Source organism: Cervus canadensis, chromosome 1 (genome assembly GCF_019320065.1).
Source record: "Cervus canadensis isolate Bull #8, Minnesota chromosome 1, ASM1932006v1, whole genome shotgun sequence".
In the NCBI taxonomy this organism is placed as follows: Eukaryota; Metazoa; Chordata; class Mammalia; order Artiodactyla; family Cervidae; genus Cervus; species Cervus canadensis.
This window is the reverse complement of record NC_057386.1, coordinates 48,972,836-48,987,116: the sequence shown is the minus strand read 5'-3', so window position 1 is coordinate 48,987,116 and position 14,281 is coordinate 48,972,836. Positions and strand designations below refer to the sequence as shown.

General features: G+C 34.9%; 1 protein-coding gene across 2 annotated transcripts in view; it reads left to right on the top strand.

The window, feature by feature from the left end:
* Positions 1-13,932, top strand: part of MED13 (mediator complex subunit 13) — a 94,507-nt gene extending 80,575 nt beyond the window's left edge. For both annotated transcript variants that reach the window (XM_043482308.1, XM_043482317.1), the window contains exons 24-30: positions 479-621; positions 1,110-1,268; positions 1,386-1,571; positions 3,667-3,815; positions 5,699-5,872; positions 9,497-9,597; positions 9,937-13,932. In XM_043482308.1, the coding sequence (XP_043338243.1) occupies positions 479-621; positions 1,110-1,268; positions 1,386-1,571; positions 3,667-3,815; positions 5,699-5,872; positions 9,497-9,597; positions 9,937-10,069 (1,045 nt within the window). In that variant the 3' untranslated portion in view covers positions 10,070-13,932. The remainder of the gene's footprint in view (positions 1-478; positions 622-1,109; positions 1,269-1,385; positions 1,572-3,666; positions 3,816-5,698; positions 5,873-9,496; positions 9,598-9,936) is intronic.
* The last annotated feature ends 349 nt before the right edge of the window (positions 13,933-14,281 follow it).

The following is a 14,281-nucleotide window of genomic DNA, read 5'->3' as shown; positions in this document are numbered from 1 at the left end:
GTTCTGAGAAGTATGGGAGGATTTGTTCGATATATTTCAATTTAAAGTATGAAGCAAGGGTTGGCAAACTCCAGTTTGGGGGCCATATCTGGCCGCACCTATTTGTGTAACTGTTGTCCGTTTCGTGCTGCAGCAGCAGAGTTGAATTGTTGTAGAAGAGTTTTGATGGCCTGCAAAGCTTAAAATATTGGCCCTTTAAAGAAAAAGCTTGCCAGTCTCTGGTGTAGAGCACTGTCTCTGATGAATTTTGATAATTTGTGAATGGTGTTTAATTTTAAGTATATGTTTTAGCATGTATTAAACGAAATGTAAACTAGCATACCAAACCTTTAATTTTGTATGTATTCTTATTTAGGAGTTGTGAAAAAATGTCAAGCACTAAAATGAAGGAACCAGTTTTTCACAAATTTGAGCTCTTTTGAAATGTCATCATAGGAATTTTAGAAATATTTATGACTGTCTCTATTCCATACAACAGAGCTCGTCGGAAAAAAGGATCTGCTAGAAGATTTGGTCTACAGAAACTTTGGGAATGGTGCTTAGGACTTGTACAGATGAGTTCATTGCCATGGAGAGTTGTAATTGGCCGTCTAGGAAGGATTGGTCATGGAGAATTAAAAGGTAAAATTGTGTTTTTATTATTTAATACTTAAATTTCTGTTTTATGTTAATTCATATACTATTCAGATCATATCTAGGAATAGGTGCTGAATAAAATGCAAAAGGTAATAAAAACCTAGTTTTCTGTCTTGCTCTTTAAAGAGGAACCACATATGTCTAGCTGCCAAATGGCCTAACTCAAATTTTAAGAGAACTTATTCCAATTTTAAATAAGTGCTATTACTACTATTCTTGCCATCTCCCAGTTTTATCCCCTTTCTGCTTATTAGTCAACTTATCCTATGTTCAATAGATACTGTTACCAGCATATACTGAAGTTAGGGGGTAAAAGATGTTGAGACATATCAGTAATAGATTTTTGACTTGATGACTCTTGAGGAATACATTAATTTCAAAACCATTATGTTTTAACTTTTGTTCTCTAGGTTGTTAACAGTGCTTTTATTTTGGGTATTACTATTATTATTATTTACTGTTGATACCCACAGATTGGAGCTGTTTGCTGAGTCGTCGAAACCTGCAGTCTCTAAGTAAAAGGCTGAAAGACATGTGTAGAATGTGTGGTATATCTGCTGCAGACTCTCCTAGCATTCTCAGTGCTTGCTTGGTAGCAATGGAACCCCAAGGCTCTTTTGTTATTATGCCAGGTTAGTTATCTTTAGTTTATATCAGATTTAATTCTTTATGTACTTAAGTTTCTAAGTGTTATGTAAAATTGATTCTTCATTAATTAAAAGAAAAAATACCTTTCATTTTCTTTTCAGATTCTGTGTCAACTGGTTCTGTATTCGGAAGAAGCACCACTCTAAACATGCAGGCGTCTCAGCTTAATACCCCACAGGATATATCATGTACTCATATACTTGTGTTTCCAACTTCTGCTTCTGTGCAAGTAGCTTCAGCTACTTATACCACTGAAAATTTAGACTTAGCTTTCAATCCCAACAATGGTAAGTGAATTGTTCTCTGAAAAGTGAAGTCTCTCAGTCATGTCCGACTCTTTGCAACCCCGTGGACTGCAGCCCACCAGGCTCCTCCATCCATGGGATTCTCCAGGCAAGAGTACTGGAGTGGGTTGTCATTTCCTTCTCCAGGGGATCTTCCCAACCCAGGGATTGAACCTGGATCTCCCGCATTGTAGGCAGACGCTTTAGCATCTGAGCCACCAGGGAAGTCAAATTGTTCTCTAGAGGCTTGCAAATATAAAATAAATCTGGGTGATTCTGACTGATTATAGACTGGATAATGCTTCTCAAAACATCTGTGTCCTGTGTATATTCCTGAAACCTGTGACTGTTAACGTTATATGCATGCTCTTGCAGATCTGAGAAAAGATCTAAGATGGAGAGATTACTCTGGCTTATGCAGGTGGGCCCGAAATGCAATCTTATATATCCATAGAAGAGGGAGACAGAGAGAAATTTGACTGTACACAAAAGAGGAGAGGACCGTGTAGTGGCAACAGAGGAAATCAGAGTCAGAGAGAAATGACTATGCTGCTGACTTTGAAGATGGAGGAAAGAGCTTGAGCCAAGGAAAATAGGAATAGATGTTAGAAAAGACAAGGAAACAGATTTTTCCCCTGGAGCCTTGAGGGAGAGCATACCCCTGCCTGTACCTAGATTTCTGGCCTAATGACTAGCATTTTGATTTCAACCCAGTAAAACTGATTTTAGACTTCTGACCTCCAGAACTAGAAGAAAATAATGTTCGTTGTTTCAACAAGTTTGTGGAAATTTGTTAAACTGCTACAGGAGACTAATACCATTCTTCTACTTTATTGATATCAGAACTAATGCTGTGAATTATCCCATAAATATTTACTTATTTTTTGAATTGATTAATTAATTTGGCTACACTGAGTCTTGCTTATGGCATGCGGACTCTTAGTTGTGGCTTGTGGGTTATAGTTTCCTGGATAAGAATCAGACTCAGACTCCTGCATTGGGAGTTCAGAGTCTTAGTCACTGGACCACCAGGGAAGTCCCTGATGTTTGCTTACATTAAAAGGCAACATTGATCATAAAATATTTGTACAGTTTATGTACATACTGTTGAGTTACCTGTATGTAAACTTTGCAGGTCATTTTATATTCTATTCTATTTTGATTTACTAAAATAATAGAGTAATTTATAACTTTTCTAGATGTACTTATATAGATTGCATTTTAGTACAAGAGAAAATAAGTGATATTGCATTGTTTCTCTGAGAAAATGACACATCTCTAAAGTCAAAAGTATGGGTAATAATTATTCTCCTCTTTTAATGTGTATGCAGTAACTTGAATATTTTAATAATAAAGAATTAAGGAATTTGTGAAGCGACTTAACAGCAGTAGCAGCAGCAGTCTCATTTTAAATACATTTTCATTCCCAGCATTTGTGTTAGTTTCCTGTTGCTATTTGTAACAAATTACCACATGCTTATTGGCCTAAAACAACACACATTTTTTTTCGTACAGTTCTGGAAATCAGAAGTCCAAAATTATTCTTACTGGGCTATAAATACAAAGTCAAGGCGTCTGCAGGGTTGATTCTTTCTAGAGGCTCTAAGGGAGAATCTGTTCCCTTGTCTTTGACAACTTCTAGAGACCATGTACATCTCTTGCTCATGGTCCCTTTTTTCATCTTCAGTGCCAGCAAGTTAATACAGTCACATCTTCAGTGACTCGAAGCATTCTTTAACCCTCTTGTTAGGACCCCTTTGGTTACATTGAACCCACCTGGATAATCCAGAATAATCTCCCCATCTCAAGACCTTTTGTTTGATCACATCTGTAAAGTTCTTTATCGTAACATATTTACAGGTTTCTGGAATTAGGATGTGGGCATTTTAGGGAGGGACCATTATTCAAAGCAGTCTCATGTTTATTTATGCATAGTTGATTATTTGTATCTTACCACAATACTTGGACATGGTATACATTCAGTAGATGTTGATTAAATTAACTTATTTTGGCTAAGATCCATTGTTTGAACCCTTTCTTGTAAATGACCGTGGGATATGAAAAATGGAGTATTTAATTTTTTCTTCCTTCTTCATAGATGGAGCAGATGGAATGGGTATCTTTGATTTATTAGACACAGGAGATGATCTTGACCCTGATATCATTAATATCCTTCCTGCATCTCCAACGGGTTCTCCTGTTCATTCTCCAGGATCTCATTACCCCCATGGAGGTGACACTGGCAAGGTAACCCTGTTATAAAAGTTCAGTTTATCTAAATGTCATTCATTATCTTAGTAATGGACTATATCAATGAGAAAGAACACTTTTTTCCCTTGAAAATTAGCAAGAAAATTAAAACAGTCCATTCATGTACTTCTACCACGGAGACATCAATAAGCTGAGTTGTACATTATTAACAGGGTCTTTAAGGTTCTGCTTTCTCTGACTTTGTATTTTCTAGACTACTTGGCATTAATCCTTCTTTAAGTTTTCCTGCCACTTCACCACAGCTTCTACTTAGAAATAGAATTAGATTATCTAAAAAACAGGGTATGACTCTAAGAGCTGCCACTCATATCAAAGCTGTGGACAAGGAACATAAAGGAAATAACTGATTTTCCCATAAAAATAGAAAGAGCACAGACCCCTCCCCTTTTTATTTTTACCACTTACGGAAACATTCTGTCTTGTCCTTCTGTTTGAACTCAAAATTATTTGAGCTTCATTTGAATAACATCATTATTTGAATGAAATTATATATGTAGTGGTTATTTGATTATTATAACGTGCATATGTTTACATATGTTTAAAGAAGGATCTTCGTCTGACCTTACTTTGCATCCTTTCCTTTTTCTTTTTTAACTGGAAAAGAATTAAATGATGGGAAAAAAGAAACAAATAAGGAAAAGCACCAATAATCATACCACTTTAATAGAACCAATTTTGTGGTTTCTTAGTTCCCAGATCAGGACTGAAACTGCATCCTTGGCAGAGAAAGCGTTGAGTCCTAGCCACTGGACCATCAGGGAATTCCCTTAGCAATTTTTTAATTACGTTGATCCTTTACCATAGTTTGTTTCCATTGCTGTTCAGTTCCTAAGTTGTGTCCAATTCTTCACCACCCCATGGACTGCGACACGCCAGGCTCCTGTATCCTTCAGTATCTCCTGGAGTTTGTTCAGATTTATGTCCATTGAGTCAGTAATACTATCTGGTTTGTTATATCATTCCCCAAATATTGGACACTTAAATCTTTTATTTTTTTTCTGTTGTAAGTAATAATTGCAGTGAACGTTTCTGTGTTGATATATCATTTTTCTTTTTACCTATTTCCTTAACATAAATAGCAAAGAATGCATTAACTAGTCTAAAGGCTATGATCCTTGCCATAATGCCTTCCAAATAACTCTTAACTGCATTTTATAGATAGTGCTACGTGAACAAAGATAAATTCAGTCCACCTTTTGGATTGGGATACAATCATGAATTAGTTGAGAGGGTATTAGGAAATAAGTTAGAAAGTTCGTTGAATGTTTTGTACTTTTGAGTCAGCTACAAAGATTTATACACACAGTCACACACTGAACATGGGCTTGACCTAATAATACAAACTTGTTAAAATAGTATATTTTCTTAAAACTCTTAAAATTCATTTATTTAATGCTATTACTAATTAAGATATGTAGCAAATTGACTTTTTAAAATGTCCTTCAGTGGAAAAGGAAATGGCAACCCACTCCATTATTCTTGCCTGGAGAATCCCATGGAAGGAGGAGTGTGGCAGGCTACAGTCCATGGGGTCACGAGAGTTGGACACAACTTAGCAACTAAACCACAGGCATTTTAACACATTTTGCCAAATTTTCTATCTTTTTATTTTGAAATGATATTTATTGTAAGAGTTTGGAATGAAAATTATTGTTGAAAATAATTCAGATGACACTGGACCATTGCTGATGAATTTTATTAAATAAACAGATCTTATCTATAAAAGAAAATAAAATGTCCTTCAGTATTTTTTAAATTGAAGTAATTAGATAATAAGACTGATAGTAATAAACCATTCTATATTTATAGCTATTATATAGCAAATGAACTAACATATTTTTAATTTTTCTCTTTTTAAGGGTCAAGGTACTGATCGACTACTTTCAACAGAATCTCATGATGAAGTAACTAATATTCTTCAGCAACCATTGGCCCTTGGTTACTTTGTATCAACTGCCAAAGCGGGTCCCTTACCTGACTGGTTCTGGTCAGCATGTCCTCAAGCACAATATCAGTGTCCCCTTTTTCTTAAGGTATTGCTCTTTTTTTTTGTTTTCTGGCCAGTTCCTGAGTGATGCTGATTGACCGCTTAAGTCCTAAGAAGTATGGAAGTGAAGTCTTTAGCTTTTGTCTGAGGTCTTAAATGCATTGCCACATATAACTCTCTAGATAAAATAACAAAGAGAATAATTATGAAGCAACTCTAATTCTTAAATTTATATTAAGTTTAAACTTTTAAATAGCTTTAAATGGACTATCTGAGACCTTTGCTCTTAATTAGTTTTAGCTGCACATTTAAAGTTTAGAGCTAGAAGAAATCTTTTATTAAAATACCTTTAATCTAACCTTTTCATTTTCTTAGCATATTAACAGTTCAGAAAAACTCGTTTGTCCAGAGTCATAAATTGGTAGTAGCTTGATTAAAACCTGAATCATTTAATGATTATATAATGTTATTCTTTGAATTATATCATAGTACACTCCTATTATGCCTCATTATTTTGAGAACTGAAGAAGGATTCATAATCTTTATAAAAATGTTTGCTGTTTAGATGCATTTCCCTACCTCCTTAAAAAAGCTTGCTAGCTTTGTATAAATTGCTGTGTTAAAACTATTGAGTGGTTTTCAAGTAATGGTATTCTCAGACCCATAGTGACTTATTTTATCAAAACAAATTCATTATCAAGTGATATAACAAGGTGGTAGAGATAAATCATAAAATGGTAAAATGAAATGTGAAAGCCCTATCTAGAGTTTGTTCCTGCTGCTACTACTACTTTTCCAAAATAACAAATGAAGATCTGATTTCACTTATTCTTGTATAAACCTACCAGAAGTTGACTGGTTTATTCCATAAATTATGCTAACTTAACTACTTGCCAACTGATTTTTATTTGTAGGGTAAAAGTTGAATAGTATGTACTTTAGTTTTTTAAGATTATATTTAGTGGGTACTTGAACCAATAAGCTTGTTGCTGTCTTTTAAGCCTGTTACTATTAAATCTGATTCCCTTGGCTCACATATCATTGAGTCAGTGACATTTTGATTAAACAGTGAATTTCTGTAGCACATTAATGAAGGATACAAGAGCTGTTGATCTGAATTGACTGTTAGTGAGATAATATATTTAGAGAGTGTTGGCCAAGGTGATAGTTTTAGCACAAGAGTTTTCTACCCCTTCCAGTATATGTGTAGTGGTCTTGTATCTCATTACAAGAATGTATTCCCAGGGGGATTTCTGCACTTCTGTAGTAGTCCTTGGAGTTTCTACAAAACAGAGGGTTCTTTGGTCCTTTAGGAAGTGCTCCATGTGCTTTCTGCTCTCTCTTTTGTTATTACCATACACATTAAAAGCTCTGAAAAACAGCAGCAAATAATAGTGTTTCACAGAACATGTTTTTAAGAAACACCACTTTATAAGAAGTCCAAGGGACTATCCAGATTCTTTTCTACTCAATATTTATTTGCAGAGAGGATAGTGTAAAGTGGGCATTCACCCTCAGATACAGTGTAACAAGATTAGGACTTCTGGTCTGAATTACCAGGTAAGGCATAACTTACCATAATTTTGTTCACCTTTTTTTTTTTATACATTCCATTTTATTTCTATATCATAGGCAATAAAATCATTTGGTATGTTTCTCTTGGCTTGGGGAAAAAAAGGTTGTTACCTAGATGATTAAAAAAATCTTTTTATCATTGAAATTAGAGCACTACTACTAATTACATTCATTTATTTGTTGTAATCTGCCATATGAGAGACTTTTGCTTATAACTCATAAATCTAGGGCCCGTGGGCAGTTGAAACATATTTTTGATTATATTTCTAAATACACAACACAAAATTTTATACATATTATTGCAGTTGTAGAGGAGAGCGCATCTCAATATAAAATAATACCTTTTATAGTCGTACAGAGAATGAGATCTGTCAAGAGTTTCTGCAGTCAGTACTATGTCTTTTCATAGCTTAACACTGTTATATATTTTGACTTACAAACTAAACAGTTCACTTTCTTTGATTGAAATGTGAAGAAGAGTACCATATTCCTTTCTTTTATTTACTCTTCATTGCCATACCTAAGTGAGTGTATGAGTTGTTACTAAACCTCCATTATGAAACTGAATGGACAAAAGAATGCATCTGTGCACTGTATTACTTAAGTTGCTCAGTCAGTCAGTTCAGTCACTCAGTTGCGACTCTTTGCGACCCCATGGACTGCAGCATGCCAGGCCTCCCTGTCCATCACCAACTCCAGGAGCTTGCTCAAACTCACGTCCATCGAGTTGGGAGATGCCATCCAACCATCTCATCCTCTGTTGTCCCCTTCTCCTCCTGCCTTCAATCTTTCCCAGCATCAGGGTCTTTTCCAATGAGTCAGTTCTTCACATCAGGTGGCCAAAGTACTGGAGTGTCAGCTTCAGCATCAGCCCTTCCAATGAATATTCAGAACTGATTTCCTTTAGGATGGACTGGTTGGATCTCCTTGCAGTCCAAGGGACTCTCCAGAGTCTTCCCCAACACCACAGTTCAAAAGCATCAATTATTCAGCACTCAGCTTTCTTTATGGTCCAACTCTCGCATCCATACATGACTACTAGAAAAACCATAGCTTTGACTAGACGGACCTTTGGCAGCAAAGTAATGTTTCTTCTCTTTAATATGCTGTCTAGGTTGATCATAACTTTTCTTCCAAGGAGCATGCGTCTTTTAATTTCATGGCTGCAGTCAACATCTACAATGATTTTGGAGCCCAAGAAAGTAGTCTGTCACAGTTTCCTGTTTCCCCATCTATTTGCCATGAGGTGATGGGACGGGATGCCATGAACTTCATTTTTTGAGTGTTGAGTTTTAAGCCAACTTTTTCACTCTCCTCTTTCACTTTCATCAAGAGGCTCTTCATTTCCTTTGTGCTTTCTGCCATAAGGGTGGTGTCATCTGCATATCTGAGGTTATTGACATTTCTCCTGGCAATCTTGATTTCCTGCTTGTGCTTCATCCAGCCACTGAAAGTAGCTCTGCGTAAGATTTATAGCTTTACAGGTAAAATATGTGCATATGCTTGCTTCTGGTACTTTTTTCAGGCTTCCCAGGTGACTCTAGTTGTAAAGAATCCCCCTGCCAGTGCAGCAGACATAAGAGATGTGGGTTCGATCCTTGAATTCAGGAGATCCCCTGAAAGAGGGCATGGCAATCCACTCCAATATTCTTGCCTTGAAAATTCGCTGTGGACAGAGGAGCCTGGCGGGCTATGGTCTACAGGGTCGCAAGGAGTCAGACACACTGAAGCTACTTAGCACAGTACTCTTTCAGCCCTGGACCTAGGTTAATTCGCATAGTCTGTGTTACAATACAGACTGTACTCAGGTTATCAGTTTTGTGCTTTCTTAAACATTTACTTCACACATCTGGGCAAGTTACACATAGAAAATAATTAGAAATCCTTTCTGTGGTCTCAAAAGCCATGAAACTGAACAAGTTTTGTTATGCACTTAAAAATTACATAATGAATTACACAAGAAGAATAGCCATGTTTATAGTGGCTCCCATTCACTACGTAAGTCTAAAATGTATTTCGTCAAGGACGAGACCTTGGGCAGACGAGGCGACACCAGCAGATTTCCCGCTGGCTGACCAGCCCTGTTCCTTTCCAGGCCTCTCTGCACCTCCACGTGCCTTCAGTGCAATCTGACGAGCTGCTTCACAGTAAACACTCCCACCCCCTCGACTCAAACCAGACTTCAGACGTCCTCAGGTACTGTGCTGCTTACTGCTGAGCTTGGAAGGAATGGCATGTTCATCCTTACAGATTTTTCTCATGTTTGGCAGTAGTTTACAGTTGTTGTTACCTTTGGATCTCTAGTTGAATTATTTATCATTCAGAATGAGTGCTTTCCTTTCTAATACATGTAATCTACCTCTGAGAACAATTTTAATGAAAATCAGTTTTCTTTAATCTCCCCAAGACCCTCTATTTCATACTTTAACTTTTTTTGTGTGTGTGACTTTTAATCTTATATGCCATCTTCGAATTTGCTTCCAAAATTTACAATGTAGGTACATATATGACTTACTTAGTTTACTTGCTTTTCAGGTTTGTTTTGGAACAGTACAATGCACTCTCCTGGCTAACCTGTGACCCTGCAATCCAGGACAGACGCTCATGTCTCCCAATTCATTTTGTGGTGCTGAATCAGTTATATAACTTTATCATGAATATGCTGTGATCTTCATTTGATGGAACTGTGCAAGAAAAGAACAAGGAAAAAGATTTTGCTGCAAGATTAAGTTACAGTTATCTTCTCAGTGAAAGTCATTTGTGATGGGGTCTAATTCTTATTACTTCAACAAATATTGTTTTGACTTGGAGGGAGGGGCGATAACCCTGTTATTTTTCATTGACTATACTGAACTCTTTAGGATGATGACTGATCATACACAACGTATTATAACATTTTCGTAGCAAAATTAACCTTTTTTTTCCAGTCACAGTATTTGTGAAAAGTAATGAGCCATAGTACCCAGTCATGTTAAATGAATATTAAAAGCATGGAGAAGGAAACATGAGGAACAATGAATTTCAACATATGGCTTCAGAACATCAAGATGTTCTTGTATTGGATTATAGTATCTAGTATTCAAAAATGCCTGCATCTCTTATTTATTGTAAGTTTTTAAATGTATAAATTGTCTTATATTTCTTAACCTCTTTTATAAAAATTTTCCTAGAAGGTTTATACTGCCTTCTTGCTTTAAAGCAATTGGTCTAAAATATATGTAATCGTCTTAATTAAAAAGTTGCAGTAGGGTTGCTTTTAGAGTATTATTTTTTTGTAAGGGGGTGGGTGGGACAGTAAATTTGTATTGTCTTGATGTACAGTTTAATGGGGATAGAGGGGAAATAATGTCCATACCATTGTGTGTGGAGGATTTACAGCTAAGCTGTAGTTGCAGAGTACATGTACAGTAATGAAGTTCACTGTGTTTATAAATTGAAAAGGTACCGGGTCTTACAACATTTTATATATCAACCACACCTTTACAGAATAACATGATGGCAATATACAAGTGATATTGTTAGGTGGTTTAACTTAGAATAAAAATGAGAATTCTTCAGTTATATTTTGTACTATGGTTTAGGGCTATGACTAATATTTCAGGCCATTTCCAGTGAAAGAAACTTAGTTTTACAAGAAAAACATTTGCTACTGAATGCTTAAACTAATTTTGGTGTTTAATGTTACATGCTTAAAATTTTTTGTTTGTTTTAACAGTGGCACATCTAGGCATGGTAGTATTATTAATTATGAAAATTATCTTCAGGATCTGCTATAGGTTGAAATTTAGCCCAGCTCTAGGCATTTTACAAATTATTTTAAGAGCAGTCACTCTTGATTGTTTGACTTTTTTTTTTTTAATTAAAGATTGGGAATGTGTATGAGAGTATGCATATGTATGGGTGTGTGTGTGCAATCAAACTGTGGTGTAAATAGATTCTCAGTGAATTCTGGTATTCAGACTATTCCACTAGTTAAAGAACCATTTTCTAAACCTAACCTGTTTCCTTTTGCCTTTTTTATTTATTTAATTTTCTTGGTTTGGAGATGACAGTCCCAAACACCAGAGTCTGTACTTTTCTATAACACAGCTCAGAAAAGGCAGGGCATATGCCAAGGAGGTTCTCACCTCCCTAAAGAAGGGACTTGAATTTTAGGGACTTTAATTCACCCCTTCCTTCAATACAGCTTTCCCTCTTCTTGTTTGCACATGCCAAGATAACTGCTTTTATGCAGCCTTTATCCCCTTAAAAAATCCTTTCTACAGTGCTGCTCACAAGAGAGTCCAAGTTAGCCTCCTACCTGTGTAGCTGACTTAAATTCACAGTCGCCAAGTCTACCTGTCTTTCTTGGAAGCAGTCTAGCTAAATTCTGAATTTGTATGTTCACTAATTCTCTACAAGGACAAAATGGATTGTATTTACAAAACTGTAATTTGGTATGTTTTGTTATTTTTTTTTTTTAACTGAAACTTGTTTTGTAAATACTATATGCTTAGCTTAAATATCACTTTCTTATGAAAAATGTAACTTCTTCAAATTGTGTATATTAAAACATTAGCAAGTCTTGTTTTTCCTATAGAGAAAACACAATTGGTAACAAAGGTTTTCAATCATTTGTTCAAAATTATAATGCAATCCCAGTGGTCAGCCTATTTTGAAGTGAAAATTTAAAGGTCACATCTGTGCATTTGTTCTTAAATTATGCTAACACACTACAGATTATGTTGGCATGTTTTGTTCTGTACTTAAAAAAATACTTGTCTGAGATTTGAGGGGAAAGATGCTTATTTGAAATTTGTATTAAAATGGTATTCTTTTTTTATATATTTTATTATCTCAATAGTGACTCTTTAAAAAGTATACTCTCGGTTGTTTAAAATCACTAATCTATAGTAACCACACCTCAGTTTGAAAACAGATTTTTAAAAAATTATTCCCTGACAGTTTCTTTTTATATGGAGCCATAAGAAAGGAACCCATTACATGATTCCTTTTTATCTGGGAATCAAGGAATAGTTCCCAAATATATAGGATTTACTGATAAGATTTTTTTCTTCCCTTCATATATAAATTCACACTCAAATGGAAAATTATTAAATAGCCATTCGAAAAGGTTAGGAAACTTGTTTCAGAAAAAAACAAAAAATTAAGCCTTTCGTTCAGAATGATGGATCTGACTTACTAATGTAGTCACAGACAAGTATGGGTAGTTTTGTTTAAATAGGTAAGCAAAGTGATATACTTTATACCAGTTGATCACCAACACCATGACTTCTTTGTTACAGTGCTAATGTCTGTTTTTTGTGCAGTTATCCATTACAAAGCAGGGTGGGAGTTGAGTATTTTGGCATTTTAAAGGATTAGTTATATAATGTCTGCTTCCAGCCAGTGAGAAACATCTAGCCATACCTTTCTTATGCAAGCCATTCAGTTATCAGGACTGTGAATTAACACTGTATGAATAAATTTCTGTACACCTTATTGTTTGGCCAGAAGGCCACCAAGTGTACTTATATGTAATCCTTAAATTTTAAAGTAGCTGTAATTTTTAAATCTTTCTAACTTTTCTTAAACCACTAAAAATTAAGCTCTTACTACTTAGTCAACTATCCTCAGCTGTATTCGTACTCAATTGTCAGTATGGCACAGATTACTGTATTAAAATATTCTCCTTTCGTCTTCATATTTACCTTCTGAGGTAATTTTTTAACTTAATGTGTTACTACAAAGATTTGCAGATCTTTAATCAAGCACTATGTTAATACTGTAATATCAAAATACTATGTTGCGTTATTTAAAATGTTCAAATTGAATACATTAAAACGAAGTTTTTAAATGCTGTTGCATCATATAATTTGCTACTCATCCACTATGGCATCACATATCAGTCTATTAATACATTTAATGTTGCATGAGTGATGTTTTGGTCTGGGTTTCCTCTTTGTCTAAATTAAGGAAAAATGTTTTTGACATAAAATTCTTTTGCTTCCCTGCACCCCTCAAAAAAATCTGCTAGAAAATCTTAACCATTCAGTTTTTCTTGATGTTTTAATGGGCCCAGAACTGTGGTTTAAATTTATATATATATATATATATGTTTTCTTTTTTGTGGAGTATCAATTTAAAACTGGATTTGGGACCTAAAATACTCCTCAGGTTGATGTATTCATGAAGTTTTAAAATAGCTTTAGTTTTCAGAGTAAACTGGATTTGTGGACCTTAAAGTTACTGAGTTTAAACTATAAATTGTAATGTCATTACTGGACATGTCAGCATCAGCTCTCTCAAAATAGCTTGGTCACTTTATGAAGGGGCGTTTTAAAGTTGTTTAGCAGTGACATTTAATATGGTCCAATTGCTTTTTTTTTTTAACGTGACAAAAAAAGAATAAGGAACAAACACTATTGCTGCCGAATGCCATAACACTGAGTTGTACAAATTGTGATTGAGGAAATGAAAAGGTTTATACTTTTTAAAAAAAACAAAAACAAAAAAAACTTCAAATGGAATAAATTATTCATGAAGCCTTCATTGTGGTGTCTCATTCTCTTGAAAATATTTCCATCTTAAATTCATGTAAAAAGTAGTAGTGGTATTTTTATGTCACTTATAAATGAAAAGGGGCAATCTAAAAACTGATAAGTTTTTCTTTGAAGTATTTTACTTTGTAAAAGATTTTAATCATACGTCAGTGTATAGTATACAGGAAAATTGTGTTTATACGTATAAATTCCTTTTAGGCTGATCAGATTCATATCAGTTTTCTAGTCTAAACAAGCTACCTTGAAATATTTTTAAAGATTGTACTATAAAAAATTGCATAAGTGTTATTGAAACATAAGCAAAGTAGGTGGGTGGGAGGTCCATTGGTTTGTTTTTG